This window comes from Camarhynchus parvulus, chromosome 13 (genome assembly GCF_901933205.1).
Source record: "Camarhynchus parvulus chromosome 13, STF_HiC, whole genome shotgun sequence".
NCBI classification, from domain to species: domain Eukaryota; kingdom Metazoa; phylum Chordata; class Aves; order Passeriformes; family Thraupidae; genus Camarhynchus; species Camarhynchus parvulus.
This window is the reverse complement of record NC_044583.1, coordinates 12,029,271-12,056,412: the sequence shown is the minus strand read 5'-3', so window position 1 is coordinate 12,056,412 and position 27,142 is coordinate 12,029,271. Positions and strand designations below refer to the sequence as shown.

Sequence of the window (27,142 nt, the reverse complement as noted above, 5' to 3'; positions counted from 1 at the left end):
TGCAAAGGCTCTCTGTGATGGGACACAGTGCTGCTGGCACACACTGCTGCTCCCTGTGGCAGGAGCTGAGTCCAGCAGCAATGGGAGCACCTTGGCTGTGGTGGGGGGAGCTCAGCTGTGATGGGGGGCCTGGCAGCAGGGCACAGGCAGGCACTGCCCTGGGTGGCAGGAGGGTGCCCTGAGGCTGGGGGAACCTGCCTGGCAGAGCTGGGAGGTGCCCCCTGCTCCAGTAGCCTGAGCACCCACCCTGCAGGGTGCTAAAGGGTTTTTCCTGTCTGGGACCAACTCTGTGGGGTTCGTGCAAAAGAAATCTCTGTCCCAGCTCACAGCTGTGATTCATCCAATTCAAATCCCAGCTCAAGACAGTGGGCATTACCACCCCAGCCCAGCAGCCCCTCTAAGATCCCCACCTTGCCTCCAACCCAGCCTGGTCAGAGATTCCCATGCAGGCTCAAACAGTATCACACCCAGTTCATCCTTCTGCCTTGCCCATTTAGTCCTGTGGGCCAAGGCAAAGGCAGAAGTGATCTGTTCAGCTCATGGAATAAAAGCCTGTAGCTGAGCATTAGGTGGCAGTGTAATACCTGACATCAGCCAGAGCCTGTGGGTGCATGTCACACACACCAGCTCACACATCCTAAACCACTGACTACAACAGGAGCAGTGCAAATCTCACAGAGCTTGTTCAGTAATGGGAACAAAAAAAGGCAAGAAAAGCCATTAAAGCACTGTATATTTCCCCCAGCATGGGGAGGTCGTTGCTGTTGGAAGGAAAGGTCTCCTATACTGTTGGCAAACATTTAGGTTGTGTGTGGGTTGGACCAGGACAGAGAATCAGAAATTCCATCTCAGTTCTGCAGATGCTCCATAAAATGTCAAAAAGCCTGTCCTGCAAGGATGTCCATTCACCACCTTGCGGGGTAGTCTTTTCCCAAATGTTTGCTGCAACCTGCAGACATCCACAGACCATCCAGAGGCTCCACAGAGCTTGGAGGACACAGGAGGCTTCATAAGAGGTTAACAGACCTCACACTGACCCTGGGCTTCCTAATCTAACAGGATGGGAACATCTCTCTATGTGGTGTTAGCCGAACACTCCTCTGAGGCGGAAAGCCCCCATTTTAATTTGGGTGTACAACTGAGAATAGGACAACCCTGTAAAACATGGTGTCTTGAACAGCATCATTTTATACTCGAGGATCCTCTGCCAGGATAAGCGGGTAGCAAGAATCCAGCAAGGGAGGGAGAGCAGACCAGGACAGAGCATCCATGGGTGGTGTAAGCCAGAGCCTGACCAGGATCAGGTGGTTCTGGTGCATCCCAGACTGACTAGTTTATCTCCATCCCTTTCTCCGCACAGGTGTGAGAAGGTGGCAGAGGAATGCCCAGACAACCCGTGCCGCAACGCCGGGCGCTGCGTGAGCAGTCAGGGCTCCATGTACTGCATCTGCCCATCGGATTACCAGGGGGACTACTGCACCCAGCCCATCATCACACCCGCCATCGTGCCCACGCACTGGGCGCTGGGCCCCGAGGAGATCGCGGAGATCGCGGCAGGCGTGCTGGGGGCGGCCATCCTGGCCGTGGTCTTCGTGCTGGTGCGCAAGCGCTGCCACCACCGCGCCAAGGAGCACAAGCCGGTGGCCCGCGAGGACCCCGACCTGCTCTCCAAGAGCGAGTTCTCCAAGAGCGTGGGCGTGGGCACCCAGCCCGTGCCCCCCATCGAGCTCAACATCCTGGGCGACGCGGCGCACAACAACCTGGACCGGGCCGCGCCCGAGCAGCGCAAAGGCACCGGCACCCCCGAGTTCATCACCTTCAACTCAGCCAACGCCCCCAAGCACCGCGGCACCATCGTGTGCAGCGTGGCCCCCAACCTGCCCCCCGCTGCACCCCCGTCCAACTCCGACAACGAGTCCTTCATCAAGTGCACCTGGGCCAGGGAGGAGATGGGTCAGTAGCCACAGCCTCTTCTTGTTCTTACATATCCCTCTTTCCCTTGGGAAGTGGATCTAAGGTTTGCAAACATGGAGGAAAAATGGTGTTGGCTAAAGCAAAGCAAAGTAGTGTTGTCATCTCAGCTCAAAAGTTCCATATCTTCTTGGTGATTTCTTATGGGCAGCTCCTCACTGGTTCCTTCTTCTTCAGTGACTCCTTCTTCTTCACAGCACAGCTAACAAAGTCTAGCTTCCTTCTTAACCAGCTAACCCCCCTTTATAGCACTCATCCTTATTGGACACAGCTGTGGCCTGTTAAGGGCAGGCCTGTTCCTAATCTTTGTTAATCAGTACAGCTGCAACTCCTCAGGGGTGAGATTACCTTCTGCACTATCTTTATTTTCTTACATTCTATCCCCCCACAAAGTAGGGGCAAATTCTGCCCCAACCCTGCTATAAGGCCTTCATTGGCTCTTTGCTCCTGGTTCACCACTACATCCCAGTTTTCTGCTTTAACCTGCTTGGTTTTGTACACAATCAGCAGGGAAGCCATTAATGCACAGCAAGCTGTGATCCTGGGTCAAAAAAGCCTGTAAAAGAGAAAAACTGGGAAAAAAAATTAAGATCCTAAAAGTCAGTAGGAGTTTTAGTGAAGACATTTGCATCAGTGCTTCTGGGCAGAGGGATGACATTCTCAGGGAAACACCTTGAATGGCTCTGGACAGCAAGGTTACCTCATGCAGGAGTTCCTCACAAGAGTAACTGCAGGGAAAGGGAGAGATCCAGGGCATCACTGCCCCAGTCCCTTCATTACATGAGTTTCTTGCATCCAAACATAATGATGAAGTGTATCTTTTGGGTGCTGGAGTAGTGGATATCTGTAGGCTGGTGCAGACACTGCCTCAGCAGAGCCAGGGATGATCTCGATTCCCAAGTTAGCAGCTACACCTCTCTTCCCTAGTCTGCCACATCTCCTACAGGCTCAGAGCCTACAGAGGGAATTGGCAGGAGGGCAAGAGAGAGGCACCAACTGCTAGAGCTGCATCTAACACGACTTTCTTTTGTTCCAGTCTACCCAGCAGAAACCACCTACTGGCCGCCCCGGTACTTGTCATCAGATGTCCAGGAGTATTCCCACTACGAGATCATCCAAGGGCCCCCTGCCTCCTCCTCTCACCCTCCTCTCCCGCCGCCGCCCCTTCCCCCGGCAGACGCGGAGCCGGTCACTCTCTACGGGGGCTTCCCCTTCCCGCTGGACCAGAGCAACAAGAGAGCCCCCATCCCACCCCGCTACAGCAACCAGAACCTGGAGGACTTCCTGCCGCTGGGCCCCGTGGACGTGGGAGCATCCCAGTGCCAGAACGAGTACACGGCCATCAGCTACTACCCAGCGCAGCTGGTGCAGGGCGAGGGGGTCCCGTTCCAGCCCGAGCCGGGCTACAAGAGGGTCAGCATGCGCCTGAGCGTGGCCCAGCCCTCCTACGCCGACTGCGAGCTGGGCCACCAGCCCAGCATCCGAGCCCAGCCCCTGGCACCCCCCAACTATGAGGGCTCTGACATGGTGGAGAGTGACTATGGGAGCTGCGAGGAGGTGATGTTCTAGCAGGGCTTGCTCCTGGCATGAGGAGAGAAGTTTCCATGCAGAACAGAGGGCAGGGGGCTGGCACACGCTGCTGAAGGGAGGCTTGTGTGTGTCCCTCTCAGCTTGCAGCGTCCCCCCCTGCATGGCTGGGTTGTAATTTTGGCTGGATCTTTCCCCTCGCTGCCCTCCACGGTGCTCGTGCTGCACATGGAGGGGAAATGCTCCAGGCACTGCTGGGACATGGGGGATGCTCCTGGGATGCCAGTGACTAACCTGCCTCCTCACCGAGGGGACTGCCTCCAGCACCATGCAGGACCACAGCATGCTACCTCCTCCCACGCCAGGCTTCCTGGCCACGGGGAGGATGAGGAGGAGGAGGGCAAGCACTGCAGGTATGGCAGCAGTCATGGAGGAGAAAGGTGTGGAAGGATTGGCAATGCACAGCCTGGCAGTGCCCCTTGTGGGGTACAGAGGCTCCCTGCTCCCAGCTCTGGCTCCAAGGGCTTGCATCAAGCCAACAGTTTGTTCGTGGAATAGATCAGCTGGTGCAAACCCTCTTCATGTCTGCTCCCTGACACTGGGAGAGAGAAGTGGGAATGCAGCTGGTCCCACCAGCACATCCCTGACTGGCTAACAGAAGTCCAAGGGGAAAAAAAAAAAAGAAAAAAAGTAAATTTGTGTAGAAAAACCAAGCAACGAGGTTTGTTACCGCAGGAACCACCCACAGACTCAAAGCAGGCTGCCCAGTTGGGCTGTGTGCACACGAGTAAGGGGAACCCTGCCCCGAGGATTGTGTGCACAGCCTTGTCCCCGTGGCTGTCACAGTCCTGCACTGATGCAGCTGCACACCCCGTGCTGTATCCCAGAAAGACTGGCCAGCACTGCCTGGAATCTCTGACCAGAGAGGGGCACTGAGGCTGCTGAGCATGGGTTTGCCTGTTTGTCCTTGTGCTTGGACATGTATCGTTCCTTCGTGAGAGGTTTGCTTTGGTTGGTTGTTTGATGTAACTTTTTTTGTTGTTGAATTTTTGGAAAGTATTAAAAGAGTTTGGATTTTTTTACTATTATGATTTTATTCAGTATCTCAGGGATTCTCTTGTAAATAAATAGGACATCCTTGCCTAGCTTCAGCCAAGAGAACAACAGCTTAGTTTGGGCACGAAAAGCTTTCAGAAAAGTACCAAGACAGCAAGTTAAACACATTTTTGAGGATCTTGTAAGTGCCAGAGGGATGAGGCAGACAGACCCACAATACCCTGTCTTGCTTTGGGAAACCATGAGCCTCATGTATCTCTTAGCTCAGGAGTAAAGGGCTTGAAAGGACCCAAATTGAAGCCTTTGATTTTCATCTCAAACAAACACCACTTGTTTTACCTCTCAAAGCTCTCATGCACCTTCCATAAAACTTTTTCACCAGCTCTGCTCAGCAGAAAGCAGTCCCTGCCTAGATTAGACCTCTTTTATCTAGTTGGTTTTATTCTGTTTGGTAAATTGCTCTGATCCTAAAATAATGCATTTCTGTACTTTGAGGACATTTAATTTTGAGGTGTCTCAGCAACAGGCACCACTTTTACCCATAGGGAAAACACAAATTGTTCTTTCCAGCAGCAGAAGCAGCACAAATAACAGTGATATTTTCCTTTAGATTTCTTAACTCCACAGGGTTGCTTTGGCCAGTGATCACAACACAGGGAAGGGCAAAGGCAGCTTGAGATGAAGCTCCTCTCAGTAACACCTGGGAAGGAGCAGCCTCAGTAAAGCCATTTTATGGGATGGGGACAGTCCTGCAATGCTCAACCCTAAGAAAGGATGGCTGTGGATCCCACCACGGTGATTCTCCAGAGTCAGAAATACCCTGAAGCACCAGGAGTGCCTGTGCTCAGCCATCCCTCCTGCCCTGTCATTCAGGTGACCTCAGATCCACAGTCCCCATCAGCCTGCAAAAGCCTCCTAGGTTAAGGAAAAAAATCTGCTAGATTTCTAAAGATGAACTTTTTATAGCACTGATTTCCCAACAGCCCTGTAATGACACACTGCAATGCCATGAATTATTCAGCAGTGAGGATAAGCTGAGCTGCAGCAGTGCTGGCAGTCTCCCAGTGTGGGCTGACTTTTGCTCCTTTGATCTCTAGGGCGGATCTGCAGCAGCTCAGCATCCCCCATCTTTTTTCACATGCCAAGCTCTTTTTTTCAGCTGCAGGCCCACTTTTGGCATAAATATGGAGATGAAAAACCAAGGCCCAGCTTTGGTGAGGCAGAGAAAAGCTCAGCCCTACAAGCCCAGAAGCTCTGCCCACAACCTACTTGCACAAATGAGGTCAAAAGAAAAATTAAATTTTCCAAGCAGCAAAGCTGGAGCACTTTTATTTGAAACACTTACTGGGAGGGGAAATTGTGAGTGCTGTGTGGGGGTGGGAGCAGCATAGGATGGGATCCTGAGTGTCTGCTGGGCTCCACATCTCCTGCTCACTTCTTTTGGAAGAAAAACCCACACTTCACACCTGCAAAGCCTTTACACATAAAAAATAGATCATATTTATTGATTAAAGTAAGATACATGATTCAGGTGCAGCACCAGCTCTCCCGCTGGGCAGGCACCTGTGCTGTACACTGACAATATCCATAGGCACGAGACATGGACGTGACCATTGCTATATTTACACAGACAAGTTTCTTGGTTACTGAGCAGCCTACAATACACAAGTGTCAAGTTTTCCTGTCCATCATTGACCCCTGGCTCAGCAGAGCCACTCACACCACAAGTGTCACCAGCACAAGCTGCCCCATCTTCAAACACCCCTGCTCACCCTAATAAAAGGGAAGAGCTGCAAAACCCATTTAATGCTTCTGTGATATCCCAGCCCCTTTGGGAATGAGGTCTTCACTGCTGCTTGCAAAGTGAGTTTGGATGCCCAGTGCCAGGCTGGGGACATGCCTTGGCACACAGCTGTCCCTAAAATGTGGCCAGCCTTCTCTGAGTGTACTACTAACAGGGCAAGGGGAAGCGTCACACATCCCCTGCTCCTCACAGCACTCCCTCCTCTGCTTGACAATCCTGACTCAAACCCAACCCCAAGAGCCACGCTGGGTTCAGTACACAGAGATGGACATGAATATTGCACTTGTCCCGCTTGTGTCATGCCCTGGAGCCCCTTCCCAGCCCTGGGTGCTCCCTCTCTATCCCCATGGTGTCCTCCAGAGGGAGGATTTGAGTTAAAGCTTTGCTCTGCTCCTGACCAAGCCAAAACCTTCCCCAGCACAGCCTTGGACAAGATGAGGGATATGCAGGGAGCAGAAGAGGGGCTGGGAAGGGGCAGAGACGTGGCACAGACCCACCCCACACCCGGCCATGGGTGCACATAGTGGCATGTGGCACCCAGAGCTGCCAGCAAAGGGGCACAGTGCAGACACAAGCAGCACCCAGGGAGAGGCAGGCTGCAGGGACACTGCTCCACACAGCCTTCCCTCACAGAACCCGGCCAAACACCGAAAATAACTGCAAACCTCACCCTCCAGCAAAGATGGGAACACAGCCCTCCTGTACTCGGCCTCCTTTCCCACCACCAGCAGCCTCTGCCCACCGCCAGGGAGACATGGCTGCAGTGGGATGAGGGATGAAGGCTCTCCAGAGAGAGCTGGCATTTGGGAGATGCTGTGTTAGCAGGCAGGCGTTCAACCTGTCCTGTGGAGGATGCATTTGCTCCCTTGTCTTAAAAAAGTAGAAATCCAGTAGAAAGGAGACGAAACTCTCTAGGGAGGAAGCTGGGCTCTCAGAGAAAGGAAAGCAGCAGTGCCACAGGACCATCCCCACCAGGCATGCACCAGCCACGACAAAAGAAGCAACAGGAGCACAGGGAGAGGTGCCAGGGAGCTGCATCCTACAGGAGGAGAGGAGCTGGGCAGAAGCAGAGGATGCAGAGGGAGTGCAACCAGGAGAGGAAGGGTTAAAACCAGAAATATTGTGGAGTTTTTGTGTGCGATTTGACATTCAGAATCAGCCTGCAGAGGCAGGCGGAGCGTGCCAGGGCCAGCTCAGGCACTGTAAACAAGGTGATGTATCCTTGTGGTGTGTGGGTAGCATGTGGTGACCCCTGGGGAAACCCCATCCCACCCAAAGGGGACCTGCTCAGCCCCTCATTATGGCAGAGCCTGTTTGCTCCCCACACACCTCAGTTCTGTAAAGCTTCTGAAAGCCAAGCACTGGGTTGTGCGCTGGATGGGGATAAAGAAGTGTCACTACTGAAAGCATGGACCAAGAGTGAGCAAACCCTCCCAGTGGCCAGCTCCAGGGCCTGCTCAGACTTCCTGCTCAAGGCAGCTGGAAGCAGAGCTGAAGCACTGCAGGAGCCAGTGCCCACAGATGGGGATCCCACTGAGAGAGCTGTGGGCCCCAGCATGCTCTGCACCTCAGGCTCTGCCCACCCTCCCCACAAGGCTGAGGTGAGGAGGGAGCTCCACGCTCTCTAACCTGAGCTGAGGTTTGTCTGTTGCTGTAAAAATAAAGTGCTCAGGGAAAAAAAAAAAGAAAATCAAACTGGCACAAAAAAAGAGTAGTCCCTGTTCCCCAGCCCTGACTGAAGGGACAGGGGAAATATGGAAAGGTTGGGATTTTAAAAAATAATAAAATAAAATCTACATCCCTGGGATTCCTCACCTCTCAAAGTGCCTATTTACAGAGGAACTGTTTTGCTCTACCACCTGCCCTAAGAGCCCCCAGGGAAGGCACTGCCCCAGCCTGGATCCCACCCAGAGATCCCAGACAGAGCCCAGGGCAGGATCCTGCTGCAGCTGGGCCATGGTGCTGGGCAGCCCCGTCTCCTCACAGACCAAACCCACCACGATTCCCAAGAGGAGAGGGGAGGCCGTTCCCAGGAGAGCAGTGCCCAGTGTCCATGAACCCCCACCTCAGCACCCAGAGGGGCCAGCAGGGTGAGGGGATGGTCACTGCACCAGGACAGTGGTGGCATTCACCACGGTGGCCGTGGGTGCCACCAGCTCCACCAGCGCCTCATAGGTGCCCACCACGAAGCCCACGAAGCCAAAGAGGCTGATGGCGATGTCCTTGGCAATGACAAGGGGGTGCATGCCCTCCGAGTAGTAGGTGGCAATCTCCAGCAGCGGGGGGAAGATGAGAGCCAGGGCGCTGCTGCTGATGGAGCCCACCAGGGAGATGACAAGGTCCAGGCGCGGGATGAGGATGGCCAGCACGCCTGCAGACAGAACGAACACGACATCAGTGCTGCCACCTCCCAGAGAGGCTCCTCCCCGTGTCAAAGCTAGCAAAACCCCACCCAGGCATGCCACTGGCTGAGTGTCACCTCTGCCCTTCTCCCTGACAGAAGACAAGGCTGCATATTTTTCTGGTAAGTCCTCCCCAAGAAGCAATTAAGCTGTTAAATTAACAAGGCTTTTTGTCGCCCTGGGCGCCACCAGAGCGAGCTGCAGGGCTGAGCAGGATGGGTGCTGCTGGCTGCCAGCATTCCCGACCCCCCTGTGCGAGCCAGCACTCCTGCTCCCCGCACCTGGGGAGCCATAAAGCCTCAGAAACCCCATAAAAGCAGGAGAAGGGAAGAAAAAGGCATCTCCCCCCACCCCAAATCAATCCGTGTGGTTTGCGTGTGTTTAGAGCTGCTCCAGCAGCAGCACGCCCACGGCACAGCCCTGGGGGAGAACATTTGTTAGGTGAAAACTGCAGCCAAGGAAAATCCCCCTGGGAGACTCCTGACAGCTTGAGTTTAGCAATGTGAGCTTCAGCTTTGGGATATTCCTGCTCCTCCTCCTGCATGGCACCAGGAGGGGACAGAGGGATGTCACGACACAAGAGAACCCCCTGCAAGCAAAGCAGAGTTCAGTGCTTAACCAGTGACCAAGAGAAATAAATTGGTTTATTGCTTTGAAAGTTTTTCTGCTTAGAAACAGGAGACACCTAGAAGGGCCTAGGTGGAGCAGGCCCTGAGGAGAAAGGACATCTCAGGGCTCCTTACTGGAGGGATTTGTTCTCTCCCTGACAATCAGCTACGGGCAAGAGAGGCTGTTAGAGCTTCCCTGAGCCAAAGATCATCCATGGAACTGCAGAAGAAGGAAAGTTTGGGAGACTGACTGTGCCACCACTGCAACACTGCTGTTTATCTGGATAAGCCTAGAGATAAACCATCCCTTCACCAAGGGAAACAGCAACAAAGGTCCTGAGCTAGTTTATTCTGGTGCTCAGCCCTGAACAGAGCCAAAGGAGTGCTCTGCCAGGTGACTACTGCAAGCAGCATCCCTGCCCCAGCAGCCTCTGAGGACAGCAGAGCAGCTCCCCTCCAACAGCATACTCAGCCCACCCCACACTGCTCTTTGGACTCAAAAGTAAACAAAATTATTAACTCCCCTCTAAAACAAGCAGATTTGAAGCACCAGCTGCAGTCCTCAGCCTCCGGGGAAACGGTCTGATTTCTGCAGGTATTAATTCAAAGAGGTTTTAAGCATGCTGGTTTTGAAGTTTAAGCTTGAAAGAGACCCATACACCAGATTGCATCCTCTCTTTAGGAGCCAAAGCCCTGGTGGGGGCTTGTTGTGCAGCCACACAATCCTCCAATGAATATTCATGCAAACCCCCTAATGGCTTTTATCCTCAGCAGGAGCCACAGAGATCCCTTACATGGAAGGGCGAGGGGAGGAGGTACAAAGGAACCTTGCATCCTTCCACCAACACCTCTGCTGCCTCCCTACCCCCAAATAGGAGGGTATTGCTGATGCCTAAAGCCATCCCAACTCTCCAAGCCTTCACTTCCATGGCTTGGCACAGCCCAACACCCTCCAGGAGAGGCTCCAACCCCACAAGCAACTTCCAAGTTCACCCACAGCATGAGGGTGGCCAGAGCATATCACCCAGCATGGCAGGATTTCATTCCTATACCCTGTGAGGACATCAGGAACTCAGGAACTTCAGGAACTCAGCACAGAGACAGGCCTTCCCCGCCTCTGTTAATGCAGCACTTCTGGCCTTTCATTAGTGAGAGCCAGAAACAGCAGCACCCTGCTCTCAGCCAGCTCCACCACCCCTGAGTTAGCACTCCACTCCTCTCAAACCCAAACCAAAGCCAGCTGGGACACAGGGCCAGGTCCCTGATGCTCAGCTCTGCTGCATCAGCAGCATCAAGCCATGGAGCAAAGCTCCATTTCAGCAGGGGACACCGGGGAGCTCAGTCAAGCATCTCAGCTGTGCTGACAACAGCAAGCTTTTGGTCTTCAGGAATCAAAGCCAGCCAAAATCAGATACCACCTGATTCACTCCACACCCTTCCCAAAGGTCCACTAGGCTTGAGCCAGGAGCCTGTTCCAGCAAAACCTCACTACAGGCACCACACATCATGAAAGGAAGGGACCTTGTGGGGCTCCTTGTGGAGCAGCACACCAGAGCTCTGGTTATGGTGTGCTGTGTCCTGCTGTGCTCTGCACTGCAATGAGTGTGTGGGCACAAGAACAGCCCATCCCTCACAGTCAGTGACTTCTTTGCAGCCATGTCCCCATCACACAGGCAAAAGGAGCCTGGCTGCACACTGCCTACAGAAACAGCCTCTAGGCTGGGCTGCCCTGGCACTGAACCCTGTGCTGGGTGTTCCATGCAAACCCAGGTGGGACTCAACGTCCTGCAAAACTGCCATCCCCAGCCCTGAGGCTCCATTGGGATCTGCCACTTCTAAACAATGCAGTTTCCTACTCCTCCACTGAGAAGGCTGGTCCCATACAGAGGGGGCAAAGGACCACTGCTGCTGCTCCTTGGAGGCCACTGGTTTGTATTAGCCAGGCCCAGGGACTACCAGCTGTGAGGGCTAAAGGTGCTGGGGCCAGGGGTGAAGGCTCAGTGGGAAGGAGGTGCCACAGCGTCACAGGGAAGGTCACACAAGGAGGTTTGTACTCACAGGTCACACAGACCAGGGCAAACCTGAGGAGCAGGTTGACCAGCCAGCCCCAGCGCTCCGACACCCGGGCCACGAGGGGAGGGATGATGATCTCGGCAGGCACGTAGAACTGCACGGCGTAGGTGAAGAAAATCCCAAAGGAGAAGAGCAGCTTGACAGCTTGGTACAGCCTGCAAAGAACAAGGACACAGTGAGACTTTGGCTCTTGCTCCAGCCCCTGCAACATCAACAGCAGAAAAGGAATGTTCTGCAAGGATTTTTGTGAGCTAGGGGTCTCAACTCCTGAACACCCTTAGAAAATTAGGGGTGATGCATTTAATTCACAAGGACTTCACTGAGCAAGAGACAGCAAAGATGTATCAGCTGCAGCCATGATTACACATTCCAGCTGCTGCTTGGCTTCTGAGGAGGGGGAAAAGGATAGCACTGCTGGGATAAGTCTGGGCTTCCATGCAGAGTGAATATCACAATGTTCCAAAAGCAAAGTGATGTGAACAGGCAGCTCAGCCTCCTCCACCAAACAAAAAATAGCAGCTATTTTTGGAATGCTGCATGGTACGTTTGGGGGAAGAGAGTTAAAAGAGCAGTTTGGGCTGAGCAGAAGGAAGGCAGAATGCAGACAGGTTGCAAACAGCACCTTGGGCTCACCCCAAGTCAAATCACAGGGTGTCCCAGATCCTGCAGTGATACAGTGTGGCTGCAGGAGAGAGCCCATCACAAGTGATCAAAAGGCACCTCCCAGCCCCATCTCTATCTTCAGCTTCCCAGCAGCAGGAAAAGCCTCTCCAAAAGAGAAGTAACATCTGGTTACCTCACATATGGTCCTAACCCTTCCCCAACTCAAGACCCATTAACCAAGCAGGAAACATGGGTCCTGGCCATACCACTTGGGTAAATAGGGGGTAGATCCAAGCTGAGGAATGTATCTGGCTCCTGCCTTCCCTCTACCTTCTTTGGGCCTGCGCCCTGGGTCTCAGCACCACCTTCTACAACAGCATTAAATCAGAGAAATCCAAGTATTCCCATGCAAGACAGCTTTGAACACTAGTGGCAGAGTCTGGCAGAGTCAAACATTTCCCACAGACAGAGTTAGGGATCACCTAAGTGAATGGAATGTTACACAAGTCTATGGGACCAGTCCAGATGTATTCAGGGTTGCAGCCAAAAGGAGCCTGAAGCCACCTTATCATCTTCAAAAGAGCAGGGTGCTCAGGGAGAGGACCTATTGCCTTGGGAAAGGAATAATATCCACCTTCAAGAAGGATGAGGGAAGGTACAGGCTAATCAGCCACACCTCAATCCCCAGAAGAATATGTGTTAAGTCCTCCTGGTATCTGTTTCCAGGCATAGACTGGACAGTAAACAGCCAGCAGGGATTTGCCAAGGGGTAATTATGGAAATATCCTCATCAGTGACCTGGATGAGCTTTCAGTGACCCAGAGCACATTCTCATCAAATTCCAAACAAGATCAAATTGGAGGAAATGGCTGACACAGCTTGGAGCAATAACATAATGTCACAAGCAAAGCTCAAACACAAACACAAATTTGCAAACACAAATTCCCACACATGTGAAGGGCTGGGGCCAGGAGAACAGGACTTGGGGGTCTTGGTGGGCAGCAGACTGAACACAAGCCAGTAGCAGGACCCTGCAGTGATGAAGGTCAATCACAAAGCAGGCTGTGCTAGCAAAAGCACAGCCAGGAGGTGAAGGACAGGGACCAAGAGATTATTTTCTTGTTTGAGGCTTGTGCATCTTGAGTATTGTGTCCAGCCCTGATACTCCAGCACAGGACACTGACTTACTCTGCAGAGCAAGTTGAGTGCAGGCTACTAAAATGGCTGGGGCTGGAGCATGATGTCCAAAAAGAGGCTGCAAGCCCTGGGCTTGTTCAGCATGACAAGAAGGTTAAAAGGGGCTATTATTAATGTCTTCAGCTGCCTAATAGGAGGGCATGGAGAAGAGAGTAACAGACTCTTCTTGGAGTTGCACAGCAGAAGAACCAGGTGCAATTAGACAGAGCTGCATCTTCAAAGGATGGTTAAGGGCCTGGATCGGTAGGGAATCACTGTCCTTACTGATACTCAACACTTCAGCTGGTGAGAGGACCCAGGGATCCCACGGTGTCCTCTACAGCCTGAATTACCCTGAGGTTCCAGAGGCAAGCTGAACACAAAGTTATCTCCAGAGTCCAGAGTGCACCCGTGCAGCCATACATGTGCACAGGAGCCTTGAGCCACCGACCCATGGCTGGCATATCTTATCACTGCACTCCCAAGAAAGGGATTCTATAAAAGCCATAAAGCGCTCCAGGGCAATCCAAGATTAATAGTTGTTATTAAAAAAAGTACAGAAGAAGGCTGTGTACCTGTCCTGCACAGGTCATGGACCATGACAATGAGATCAAAGGGCATTTTAAATACCAAGAGGAAGAATTCAAGCATTACCCTTGATCCACAGAAAACAAAGGCCCATGCAGGGCCTTGGAGAGGCACTCTGCCAACCACAGCAATGTCTGCTTCAACTAGATTGCCATGCCAGGCCATCCCAAAAGGCTGCAAGAAGTGAAATACTCTCCTGGGACCATAAGCTCTGTTATTACCTTCAACTGGCCACGGCAACCCAACAGCTTCCCCCTCATTTCAGCATTTCTTCACCCTTCACATAGTGCAGTGAGGCAACCCTTCCTAGGAGGCAAGGAGGGATTTCTGCATAGCAGCACCGTATTTTGGACACTGTGGTTTGACCTGGGCACTGGGAACTGACACACTCCTCATTTGAGGAAGCTGTGGTTTCAGAGAAACGAGACTGGAAAAGTCCTTAGTCACCCTGCAACTCAACGATTCCTGCAATACCCACCAAATCTGCTCCAGAGACCTCCAGGCAACGGCTACAGCTAAGGAAGGCTGCAGAACGTCCACCACAATCCTTGCCTTCTCTCCCAGGCTGCAGGCAAACCCCGTGACTTCTCACACACAGCCCTTATGACCAGCTCCTACAGCCCAGCCTTTTACTGTCAGCACGAAAACCCATGGGCGAGGCAGAATGGGCAAGACTTTCATTTCAAGAGCAAGTCTTCACCCAACACCTGTGGCTTAATCTACAGGAGTGGAAGTGAAGACTTTATCTCAACTGTCACAGCCCTTACTTGAGAGAACCCATTTCCAGGTCCAACATCCACTGCCAAGAGGCAGCATGCACAAACATCAAGGTGTGCTGCGTGCCAAGTGACAAGGACCACAGCACACCTTCCCTGCAGCTGGCTGTCACGTGCCCAGGCTTCCCCAGACACTGCTTCCAAAGGGCTTTTCTCTTCTCACTAACCAAAAACCCTATGGCTACTTTTAGAAAAGTAACTTTAGAATACTTCACTTTGAGCAAAGTGGTTTAAGAAAAGGCAGAAAGCGTGGGTACTCCTAGAGACATGGATTTGCACTTTTCTCACTGCAGCCTAGCAGGTCAAAGTAATCCCATTCTAAGGACCTGTTCTAAGGGAATGCCATTCCTCAGGGCACACAGAGCTGAGATTCCTTGCAGAAGCCTCTTTACAGCATTCAGGTCAGTAGATGTCATTGCAGGCTGTGGCATGCAGAGCCCAAACCTGGAAATGACCTGCTTTCCACCTTCAGGAGGAATAGCAGCATCTCATCCCCTCCACACTGTACTTCAGTTTACTGAGCAGAAGGGATTCACACCTCCTGTGCTTGGCATGGTGGGATTCAGACCGCCCTGCAACACAGGCACATCCTTCCACCAGCCCCATCCCTCCTCGCTGAGAGCAGGGACCTGGCAGAGCTCCCAATGCCTGCAAGGAACAGGACAAGGCTCTTGGCAGGAGCAGGATCTCCTACCACACCAACACCAACATCCAGCAGTGCAGTCACTACACAGACCCAGCATGAATGAACATCCATGCACTCAAACTGAAAAGAAACCCACACAGCAGTAATTAAAGCAAAACCAGGCTCTATTTTTGGCAAATCTTTGCTGTCTCCAGAGCCCCAGCTGTGCAGCTCTACCAGGACAGCATGTGGGAGCACCAGTGACTCAAAACTTGAGTCCTGCCCAAATTTACTCCAACACTGAGACAGTGAGTCCCACTGCAAGGTGCTGGGTGCTACTAGGAGCAGAGAGGATGGGCTGAAGTGGAGGACAGGCACCCCCAGCTCCAGGTCTCACTCTGGCTTCTTGCAGGATTTCAAGCCAACAGAGACCATCAAAGAGGACTGCTTGAATTTCTCCTGTAGGAGAATACGGAGCTATGACACTGAGCAGCCACCTATCCTCAGGGACAGAGCAGCACACAGCTTGGGCAGCTGCTGCAGCAGCCACCAGCCTGGCAAGAGGAGAAACAACCTCTCCAGGCAGGCAGGCATGGGGTCAGGCCACAGGGCTCCAGACAGAAACTGGAGCATCTCAAGAGGCTTCACCAGATCCCAGAGGACAGACAGGTTTGGGACGCTGCAGCAGAGCTCACCCCCCAGCAAAGGAAGGGGTATCCTCATGGCACCAGAGCTCATAGGCAAAGCATTGGCTCAAGATAAGCCACATCCAGGCACAATGTGGAGCCCAGAAGTGGGAGTTCCAGCTGCAGGGCTGCAAACAAGGAACACAACCCACGTATGAAGATGTTCCATCTCACTCCCTCTGGGAGCTCCCAGCTTTGGGTTGGTTTATCACGTGCTACATTTGAGGAAGAGAAGTTTTGCACAATTCAGTGATGTTCTGGCTGCATGGGGGTTGTGTTCAACATCTGCTAGCCAGTGCACTGCTGAGCCCCAAAAAAATGCCACAAGGCTCCAAGAAAAAAACAAGAGCTGCACCTACCCAGGCAGGGACCTTCAGGGACCCTGATGAAGCAGCCTGAGCTCCAAAACCAGAATCAGACACTACAGCAACAAGCCTCTTCCACCACATGCATCTGACAATCCTTGTCAAACTCTGTGAAGTTTGCCTATGGCACAGTTCCTCAAGCTTCCTCAAGCTCACCCAGATTAGTGAGGTCCCCCTCTCCCACGTGCCTATCTGGGCCCCTCATTCCACACCCCCCAGTCCCTCCACTGCCCACAGGGACTCACCAGCAGTTGGGCAGGTTGAGTGTTATGCTGGCCTGAATGTCTGTCCCAAAGCGCAGGTAGCCCAGGACCCCCAGGCTGATGTACAAGATGGTGACAATGCTCATCCCCACGTACAGGATCACTGGGAACTGACGGGGCTTCTTCATCTTGTTCTCCAGAGGCAGCACCTGGGAGAAGAGGAGGAGGAAGATGACAGAGCAGCAGGTTGCCCGTTCCTCTATACCCCCTCAGCCCCAAAAAGAAGGAGGGGCAGCCCCATGGTCAAGCACAGCCCACCATGCCAGGATGGGATAGTCCCACATGGAGCCTGGAGAACCCAGCTGAAAAAAAAACTGTACTGGAGATCTGATTTCTGTGCTCCCATTGGAGCATAACAAGTCTCCAACAGATCACCCACATCCTTGTCTTAAAGATGGGACCTGCCCCCTGCCCTTGGCAGGAGCTGTGCCCAGTGCTGGGTCTTGGGGCAATGCCAACCATCCCACATCTTGGGTGCATTATGCTCTGCACCCCAAAACAGCACAGCCATGCCCACTATTTTACACCATTGTATTTTCCCCAGTAAATTCTGGAAAGACCAAGACACACTCTCCTCTGCTAGCAAGTTTATCTGGACAGATTACAACAAGGGCAGAACAATAAAAATAGCAAGGAGAGGTAATTCTCCCACCTCTATACTACTGACACTAAATATAGGCCTTCAGCAAACAATTTTATAGCTGTCCTTGGGTGGTGTTGATTTCAAGAAGAGAGACAATGGCAGATCTGGTGAGGAGGCAGGACAAGAAAAACTTTTATTTGCTTCTTCACCTCCAAGTCATGCGAGGAAGAGAGCATTTGTGCCTCAGTGCTGGCAAGAACCCTCTGCCCAGGGCATAGCATTCAGTGAGCACTCCCCCTGTAACGGATTTGGCCCTCTCCAGCCCTGTGTTTACACAGCCAGCTTATATTAAGAGATGAAAACATTTTTTCCTCCTTTGAAGGGAGCTCCCGGAAATAACTCACAACATCTTAGGGAGTAATTAAGCTCTCCACCCACCCACCCAGCTTTTTTCACAGACACAGTTGGTCTATTTACAGCATCTTGCATGAGAGGCCCATTTGCATGGGCAGGCTGGGGCCATGTAGCTGCTAAAGGGAGACCTCTGTGCCCCCACAGCAGGGTGGGAAGGAAAGGATCACATCTTTTCATGCCACACTTTTTGGCCTCCCATTTAGGCAACTTTAGGATCCAGCCTGGTTACAAGACTCAGGACAATTCCTCATCTGCAGGTCAGCCAGCACAGCCCAAGGCAGAGGCTGGTGTGATTCCCAATCTGCTGCCAGATAAAGCCAGCTTTAAACAGCAACCAACCTCTTGAGGTTTGGAGCATGTGCTCCTCCAGCCTCAGATGGAAGCACCAGAGTTTGACCCAGGAGATAGCCTGGAGCTAAAGCTAACAGCATCATCCAGAATTTGGGCTAATGTCAGAAAAGTTCAGCTGCAATTGCAGCTGCAAAGCAGAGCAGGTGCTGCAGCAAGTCCAAGCAGGGCTGAGCCTCTTGTGCAGCAGCCCCACAGCCATATGCCCAGACTTACCACGCCAATGCCTTCAAAAGCAAAGATTGCAGTGCCAAAGAACAGAGGGTAGGTCTTCCAGGCTGCTGCTAGAGGCAGGTTTCTGGGATCAGGAATATCCTGGAAAAAAGCCCATGCAGAGTTCAGACACAGGGAGGACGGGGAAGACCTGGCCTGTTCCCATCACTCCCTGTCACAGCCCCACGCTGCAGGGAAAGCCCTGCAGAGCAGAGGGAACCATCATGCCCACAGGAACAAGCACTACCCCCCAGCATCCAAATACCCCATTGCCAAGCTCTCTCCACCTGCCAAAACATGGGAGAGCACAGGAATGAGAGAGGGGAGCCATACACACGTACCCTGACGATGTACTGGTAGATCACTACAAGGCTGACAAGCATGGCTACATTGGCCAGCATGGAGAAGATGGACAGGACCTTGAGGTTCTGGATGAACGTGAGCAGCACCACGAAAGGCAGGATGGAAAGCATGTACAGGCGGGAGTCCATGGTGGGGGTCATCACCACTGTCCTGTTTGGGCTGCAGTCATTGGTGGTCCCATTTGCAGCAGACACAACCTGGGGAAGCACAGGAAGCCCTGGTGAACTCCATCACACAGGTTTAAAAGCCACAGATCTTAGCAGCCCATCCCAGGTGGGTCACAGTACCCCAAGAGGTCACTTCAAGCTCAGCTAGCTGATTTAAATCAAACCAACACATGTTTTCAGATAGTTCTGAAGCAAATCCCTGTTATCTTGCAGGGGGCAGAGGTGGGACTGGCTATGGCACCTGAGCCAGGACAGCAAATCCTGCCCAAGCCCAGATACACTGAGTGGGACTCAGCAGCCGGGTACACAGAGGGCAGAAAGCACAGGCTGCATCTTTGCACTGCCCACGAGGTCAGTTGAGAAGAAAGAGGCACTAAGTGCTATACCCAAAGGTATCCTTTCCCTCTTGCTTCACCAAGTTGTTATCTAAGTCACACAGTCCTTTAGTTCCCCAGTGCCCCATTCACATGCAAGGACATCTGGAAACTACTGCTGGTCCCCAAGTTCACTTTCTCATGACAAACCATTCTTTCCTTGGGGTCTTTCATTCCAAAGGCACTCCAGGCCATGTGCTCACTTCTAGAGGCAGCTCAGGCCCAGGAACTGGGTGGCTGAGCCATCCCTCCCAAGAGCATGGGCTCCCTGAATCACCAAAACAACCATGACCAAGCAGGTTCAGGTACCAGGTCCTGTCCAGTCACTGCAGCAAAGAGCAGTCTGCAAACTGATTTAACCTGCTCCAAAGCAAGTCCTGCCCCAGAGGAGAGGCTGAAGAACTCTGTGTAAACCAGCATCCTCTGTGGGAGAGGGCAGTGCAGGGCCATGCACCCATGGGACAGTGCTGCTCAAGCCCCAGCCTGCCCTGCCTCTTCATGGCTTGCTCCAAAGCCATTTTCCAAACCAAAGCCCTGCCCAACAGAGTGGCACCTCGCCCAAGGTACCACCTGCACCATGACTCTCTGTCTAACACGCTATTCCTCACCACAAAAAGAAACAAGTAACACTCCCCTCTCCCCACCCAAAAAAATTCCAAAACCAAAGCCAAGGGGTTTCCCACCTGTGGCCTAAAACACTAGTGTGGATTTGCAGGTTTTTGAAAATTTCCCCTGAGGCTTGAGACAGCCTTCAGTCTTTGCTGTGAGGGGCTGAGGAGAAAGAAGCCCACCTTGAAGTGGGGCAGGGGGTTGCTCCCAGGGGTGGGGGCCAGCAGCAGCCAGGCCCCTGCACACACCCTGGTCCCTCCTGCTCTCAGGGCTGGTGGATCACCAGTGTTGACCTGTTTATTCTTCCTGCCACCCAACAATGGGAATCTCCTCATTGCTGCTCCAAGAGCAGAAGAAGAGTCTCACACAGGAGGGACCCCCCCTTGCTCCCCTCTGAAGCTGATGGCCACCACTGAAGAGCTGACAAAGGGCACAGCCATGGTGGCAGTGACCAGAGCATTGCTGCAAGAGCACAGCAGGAGCACATGGGGAAAAAAGCTGAGCAGTGCCTGCAAGGCACTGAGCTGGTGGAGGCTGGGAATGGGGACTCATTATCCCCAGTTTCTTACAGAACAGGAGCCAGCCAAGTGGCTCAGGGTTTCTGTTTATTTCCTCCTGAGGCCTGGCAGGAAGAAACTCTTTCTCTAAAGATGTAATTAAGCTTCAGAGCCACAGGATGAGGAAAGAAACTGGAATGCAAACAGATCCAAGGAAGGGAGAAGAGAGGTTCACAGCAGGTCCTGGGACTTACACGTTACCATCGACACCAATAAACTAATTGACTGAGTGGGACAGGATAGAAAATACACAGTTCCTCTGCTTTCATCCCTTTCCTGTTGTTCCCTCACTAAGGATGGCCTCACTTTTCCTCACACAGACACCTCCAGCACCTCTGCAAAACCACAGAGATTCTCAGGAAAACCTGCTCTGTTTGAACAGGAAAACCAATCCTCCAAAGTATCTAGGCAGAGGAGTGGACTTTTCAGAGCAACATATCCTACAGAAACCAGACCTTTGGAGGAAAACAGGGCACAGGAGCTAAGAAAAACCCAAGCACCCTCACACCCTCTCACCTCCCCCCAGCTCATGAAGGAGGTGTACCTGTTTCAGATTGTCCGCCAGAAAGACAAAGTACACACAGCAGAAACCCAGCTGAGTGATGATCAGGAAAAGTCCCACTATACGCCTGGAAAGCAAAAGAAGAGCATTTGTCAGCCAGATCTTAAGGAAATAAGAGCCCACTTGGGTTGCACTTGCAGATCACAGCTATGCTGGTCTCCCCAAGGGTGGGGTGTACAGGTCAGAGCACACCCAGCTCACTTCTCTGTGATCAGGAGAGAGGAACTTCTCTCCACCCAACCTCACAGATCTCAGGCTCTCCAGTCTCCCCCTCCCATCCCTTTCATAAGGTCAGGACCAGCCTCAGGAGAAAAGTCTCCTTTTTGGATTCAGCATATCCAGTCTGCTGCTGAATTGTCAGAGCTGGAAGCAACATTCCCTGGACACATGGGATGCTCCCACCCCCTGATGGGCAATGATCTGTGTGATGCAATGTGGGACACCCACAGGGCAGGGAGCAGCCACTGGACACGTTCTATGTCTAGCAAGATGGGCCAGCATCTGCAAGACCCTACTCACCCCTTTGTTATGCTGTGGAGACTTAGTTATCCCACACATTTAGTGTAAGTCACATCTGGCTGGGGACAGTACTGGATCAAAGACCTCAGCATTACCCTCTGGGGGACACTGAGCACTCAGGGCAGGTGAGCCAAACAGCATTTTATGGCACTTGTGCTTATCTGCTGACACAGCTCAGTGACCAGAGGCTCTTCTGTCCCAGCTGCAGCACATGCTAGGCTCAAAGATGAGTCCCTGCCTGGGGCAGGGGAACAGTACCTTCCCCAGATGGCATGTGTCCTCAGGCAGGCACTGGGAGTTGCCTCCAGCCCGTACATCACAGCACCTCCATAGTCCAGGAACTGCTTCTGGAACCTGTCCAGAGAAGGGAGAAGGATCATCACATCAGCCCTGTCTGCTAGTTCCCAAGGCAAATAGTGACGTTAAAAGGAAAACAGCTCCAGTGAAAAAGAAGAGAAGTTCCCAACTGAGGATTTGGCATGGGCAACTTGCTGCTGAGGGTCTTCAGAAAAACCCCAGGGCTTTTTGGGCAAGAGGGAAGAACTGTAGGAGTTGCAGGGCTGAGAAGGGGACTTGCTCCTTACCTGTTGCAGAAGTGATGGGCACATTTCACCAGGATGCCCATGCAGTGCACAGCCACGACTCCCATCACCAGCAGGCTCAGAGGACCCAGCTGCAGGGAAGAGAGGGGGAAGGCTGCACTCTGATGGCCAGAGGCAGAGCTGCACTGCGCCTTCTGCTTCCAGACAAAACTCCATGGGCTGGGTGAGTGCAAACACCGCTGGAGGCTGAACCAGAGCTCTGGTGCAGCTCCCAGGAACCAGCCCTCCAGGACCAAGTAACCTGACAGAGCCACAAGCTTGGCAGGAATGACGCAAAATAAGCAAGTTGGGGCTGTTTGGGTGTAGCAAAGCACTTCTAGGATTGTTTTCCAAACTATTTTGCATATCTCTACTTTGCAGGTGATGAAGAGGTCATGACCTGGACACAGTGTCCTGCCTGACCCCAGCAGAGGAAACCACAGGCCCAGCTCACACATTAAACTCCCCCACACCAGGCAGCGACAATGCAGGAGCAGCAGGAACAGTCTCAGCAGTGAAACAAAGCCACAGAGCTTCAGGTGCAAACATGTGCAAGTCACCAAACAATGAGAGGTGTCTGGGCATGGACTCAAGCCCCAACACCCCCAACACTGGCTAAGTGAGCTGCCCAGTGCCTCACGGTCACTCTGCCCCACAAGCTCCAGCACAGAGGGCTGAGCTGCCTTACCAGGATGCCAGCATTCTTCACAGCCAGAGGCAGCCCCAGCAGCCCCGTCCCAATATTCCCCTTCAGCAGATGGATCAGGGTCTGGTACCACCTGAGGGAGAGCAGATGCAGAGATCACTGTCAGCAGGTGCCCACACCCAGACCATATACAGCTTATCCTGTTAAAGGTCTACAGCAGCTCTGAACTGCTGCAGGGAGTGCACATGGAGGTCATGATCCTGTCCTCTGAACCCAGTTCAACCAGCTGGGACTCAGCTAGGTGTGAAAGCAAAGACTGAACAAACAGATTTCGGATGGGCATTTGCAAAACCAACTTCATGGCAAAACCCAGCATAAGCACAGCCCAGCACCATGGACCTGAATAAGGAAGTCTCTGAGGTGAAGGGATCAGTCTCTGTCAGGCAAAGACAGCATCCTCTGCACACCTGGCACAAGGAAGCCCCCAGAACACGGCTGGCTCTGAATCTGGGCATGCTGTTTGCTTGCCAGAGTTCCTCACTGAATGAAAGTGGAATGGGAAAATATTGGGAAAAGCATCAATCACTGCCCACTGCCAGCAAGCCCAGCTTCACCAGAGAGCTAAGAGCTACACTGGGGCAGCTGCCGCTTGGTGCCAGCACCCCACAGATGCAGGACCACAGCTCTGTCCTCATCACCCTCATGAGAACTCCCCATAAAACCACAGTTCCACCATCCTCTAGCAAAGTCAGCAGGGAGCCAGCATGACCTCCTCCCCCTCCCCAGTGCCAGGCCAGCCCAGGAAGGAGGGAAGCATCACTCACGTTGTCCCGTTGGTCTCCCCGAAGCGCTGGTAGGACTCGGGGTGGGCAAAGCCATTCATGCCATCGGGAGGGCTCCCCTCGGGTGTGACATCTGTGGAACTGTAGTCATTGTAGTCCTCGCTGCGGAGGCGCCGCGTGGACATGGTCCCTGTGGGGGCAGTGGCATTAGGGGTGCCCAGCTCAACAGCCCCATCCTCAGGCTTCTTGGGGTCAGCCATTGTGCAGAGAGACCGGCTCGCACTGCCAGAGCAAGGTCTCCTCCAGGGCTTTTATACAGCCACATGCTCCCGCCCCAGCAATCACAGAGTTGGCATGTCCTAAGGTCAAAGGTGCACGGCACATTCCCACTGGCTCTTCCTGCAGGCTCATGCCCATGGTTTGGGCACACCCAGACAGAATGGGGTCAGGATCCTGCAGGCAGAGCCTGGATGTGACCCAATTCATGTCAGGCACGGGAGCTGTGTACCCCTGCTCTAAGGGTGGTGAGTGTGACACCACAGGCAGTGAGGTAGGAGGGGACATGCTGGCACGGTGTCCCCTGCTCTGGCACTTGGGACTAGAGCTGTCAAGTGGACGGGCCAGGAAAGTGTAACTGCTTTTTACTCGCACACAGTGTGCTGCAAGAGAACAGCTTGCTCTTGCCAGGGAAGGGAAAGTTTCCTAACTTCTCTTTTTTTTCTTTCCTTTTTTTTTCCTTATTGAAGAATTTTTATTAAGGAGATTTTTTTACAAAAATTTATTATACTCCTATTAGTGAGGAGCACAGATCATGTGCTGACAGCAAAACACCTGCCCCAAAGGTTTCACAGCCAAGGAGGTGCCTATGGGGAAAAGGGACTTCCCAGCATGAGGCACCTGCACAGCCTGGAGCTCTTGCTCCAACAGAAACTCCAACAGTGTCCAGCAAGCCAGAAGCACCAGCACAAGCCTCACCAAGGACACACACCTCATGCCTTTGTCTGGAAAACAATCAGCTGGTTCAATTCCCACACATGCCACACCCAGTATCCCGAACACCCACTGGGAAGGAGCACCAGAGGCAGGGAAATTATGTGTAAGGCTCTTGCACCACAGACTGGTGATCCAGTCCCTGCCCCACGGCTCCTCTGGGCCGTCATGCCTCAGGCTTCACACCTGCCCCAGCAGTCCTGGTGCTCCCCCATCCCACTCCCCAGCACTGGTAAAGAACTGGGAGCAAGAGGAAGCAGCAGAGAAATGTTACTACTGCAAAAAACTGTCTTGTTTCCTGCCAGAGCTCTTCATGAGCCCACCAAGTCATGCAAGCGCCTGCCAGATGCAACCTCAGCACAGACCAACACATCTGGCTGTGCCAGGAATGCCCAGCCTGGGCCACCTGGGGGCTGCTTCACCCACAGAGCACCAGGCATTCCCCAGAGCACTGCTCTGCAAACCTGGCTGCTACATGGAAAACAAGCCAAGGGCTGCAACCACTGGGAGGGTCCAGCCTGGTGATCAGAAGAGCAGCAGGGAGCAAGGGTTTTCCCTCAGGTCTGGATGCTCCAGATCCCAGCTGCTCTGGAGCAGTTATCCAGGCCACAACGGCAGTGCTGTATTTCCTGCAGCACCAGCAGCAGGAAGCAGCAGTGTGTCCCATGGAGTACCAGGCTCTGGAGCAGCAGTGAGACTGGCTGGCTGGCTGGCTGGGAGGCACTCCAGAGCCAAAGGCAGCACATGCATCACTCCTGCCCAGCCTCCTCCCTCACAGCTGGGACACGTAATGGTGCCCTGAACCGGCTCTGCCGCAGGCAGGGATCCGGCGGGGCAGGGACCGGGAAGAGCGGCAGCAGGAGTTTACACAAGGAAAGCGTTAGAAGCTGTTTGTCATCAGTGACAGGCCCAAGGGGCAGCAGAGAAACCTGGGAAGCTCTGCCAAACACCATGGGCTGGCAGAGGGCAAGGAGAGTGGGCAGAGGGGGTGCAGGACTGGGTCAGGCATGGTACCCTTCCCAGGGATGGCCCGCACAGCATCCAAAGTACCCAAGAGCAGTGACTTTGAGATAAACACAACGTGCTGACATCACTCTGCCTGATTGCTCCCTGTGGATTATTTTTTCCCTTTCAAGCAGGCCCGTCTGCCTTCTGCTTTGAAGAGGCAGGGAAATGCATTCATCGTGACCTGCCTGCCGTGTGTCTGGATTAAAGGTTGCGTAGCAGCAGGGAGCGAGCACTCTGCTCTCCCGCAACCAACAAGGAAAAGCTGCAAAACTTGTCTCATCCACAAGAAAAACATTTAAAACCAAAGCAAAACCCCACTACACCATTTCCTTGTCATTGGAAACAGCAAAGGCAGGAACATTCGGTTCCCACTTCAAACCCAACTCCTCAGCCACTCTCATGTGCTTTTTTTGCCACCCACACACAGAAGCAATTTCATCCTATTAGGAAAGCTGGGGGGGGGTAGTGACAGCAATTTGTCCCTTACAGCAACAGCCCCATGCCAGAAGTCAAAAGCAAGCTGTTACTTGCTGCTGACCATGACAGCTGTCCCCAGCAGAGCTGGGGCTGTGTGTAGATCAGGAAATCTTCCAGAAAAGTGAGCTTCACAGGAAAACTCACTGCTGCTTCCCACTACGCGTGTTGAACCCTTCATTTCCAAAGCACTACTTGTAGTAACCCACCTCCTGACACAAAGGAGAGCATGACACAAAGAAGAGCCAACAAGCCCCTTCCCCAGGCTACCACGTCCATGCCAGCCTGACAGCATCAGTCCTCTTGTCCCTGTGCTACCCAGTGCTCTCACAGTTCCAGAAAACCCCCAGATTCACCTTTCCAACGTTTCACAGCATGGCCCAGTGCCTAGAAAGGCTGCTGGGCACAAACTCACCAGTCCCCAGAGCTCCCACCCCAGCCAGGCTGTGCTGCCCAGCTCCCCTTGCCCCTCCACCGCTGAAGCCTGCAGAGTGTGGGGCTCCCTGCACCCTCCCAGTGCCACAGAGCATCCCACACCCTTCCCAGCACCTCACATCGGGGGCTGTGCCCCCTACACTGCACGGCACGCCCGGAGGAACCCCATGGGGTGCCAGCTTTCCTGCAGGGCATCGCCAGCACGCCCAGCACACCCATGTCACCCTCCAGCACACCCATGTCACCCTCCAGCACACCTAGGGACCCCCAGCACACCCATGTCAGCCTCCAGCACACCCAGCACCCATGTCAGCTGCCAGGACCCCCAGCACCCATGTCAGCTGCCAGCACCCCCAGGTCCTGAGCACCCGCCCCTGCACAGGGGCTGCCAACGAGCCCCGAGTCCCTCAGCGCGCCTCGGCTGCCCCGAGCACCCACGCGGGACGGCGGCACTGCCGGCACCCCGCGCATCCACCGCGACCCCGGCTCTCCGGGCACACGGCGGGCTGACAGGCGGCTGACAGCCCCCCACGCACCCACCCGCAGCCCCCCGGTGCCTGTCCCGGTGCCGGTGCCTGTCCCTGTCCCGGTTCCGCACCTCTCCGCCGCCCGCACCGCCCGGCCCTGCCGGGCCCGCTCGCTCGGCCGCGCCGTCACGTGACCGCGGCTCAGCTGAGCGCGGCGCGTGCGCGCGGGCAGCGCTGAGGGCGAGGGGCGGGGCCGGGCGGGGCCGGGCGCGGCGCGATGGCGCCCCCTGGCGGCGGGCGGGCCCCGAGGCCGCTGTGGGGAAAGGCGGGAGGGCCGAGCCCCGAGGGGCGGCCGGGGACGGGAACAGAGCTGGGCAGCGGTCTGGAGCACCGTACCGTGAGGGAACTGAGCTTGTTCGGCCTGGAGGAGGCTCGGGGATGGATTTATCACGCTCTACAACTCCCTGAAGGGAGGGTGAAGCCGTGTGGTGTCGGGCTCTGCTCCCAGGCAACCAGCGCCATGACAA

The 27,142-nt window shown here is 53.8% G+C and overlaps 2 protein-coding genes across 4 annotated transcripts in view; one reads left to right on the top strand and one right to left on the bottom strand.

Moving 5' to 3' along the window:
• FAT2 (FAT atypical cadherin 2) overlaps positions 1 to 4,518 on the top strand; it is a 57,079-nt gene extending 52,561 nt beyond the window's left edge. Inside the window, exons 22-23 of one of the 2 annotated variants that reach the window (XM_030957425.1) lie at positions 1,361 to 1,953; positions 3,008 to 4,518. In XM_030957425.1, the coding sequence (XP_030813285.1) occupies positions 1,361 to 1,953; positions 3,008 to 3,540 (1,126 nt within the window). In that variant the 3' untranslated portion in view covers positions 3,541 to 4,518. The remainder of the gene's footprint in view (positions 1 to 1,360; positions 1,954 to 3,007) is intronic. The other variant, XM_030957424.1, reaches the window with a different exon arrangement.
• A 1,512-nt stretch (positions 4,519 to 6,030) lies between these two features.
• Positions 6,031 to 26,808, bottom strand: LOC115908839 (proton-coupled amino acid transporter 1-like). Of its 2 annotated transcripts, none has more exons than XM_030957698.1 (11): positions 26,747 to 26,808; positions 23,284 to 23,431; positions 22,502 to 22,592; positions 21,817 to 21,905; positions 21,491 to 21,586; positions 20,696 to 20,780; positions 18,423 to 18,641; positions 18,085 to 18,183; positions 16,506 to 16,672; positions 11,427 to 11,596; positions 6,031 to 8,729 (listed from the first exon to the last, which is right to left on the bottom strand). In XM_030957698.1, exons 2-11 carry the CDS (start codon positions 23,424 to 23,426, stop codon positions 8,461 to 8,463), a joined length of 1,428 nt encoding a protein of 475 aa, XP_030813558.1. In that variant the 5' UTR covers positions 23,427 to 23,431; positions 26,747 to 26,808; the 3' UTR covers positions 6,031 to 8,460. The 2 variants fall into 2 exon arrangements, with proteins under 2 accessions (XP_030813558.1, XP_030813559.1); XM_030957699.1 differs by having other exon boundaries at positions 26,689 to 26,789.
• Between the last annotated feature and the right edge of the window lie 334 nt (positions 26,809 to 27,142).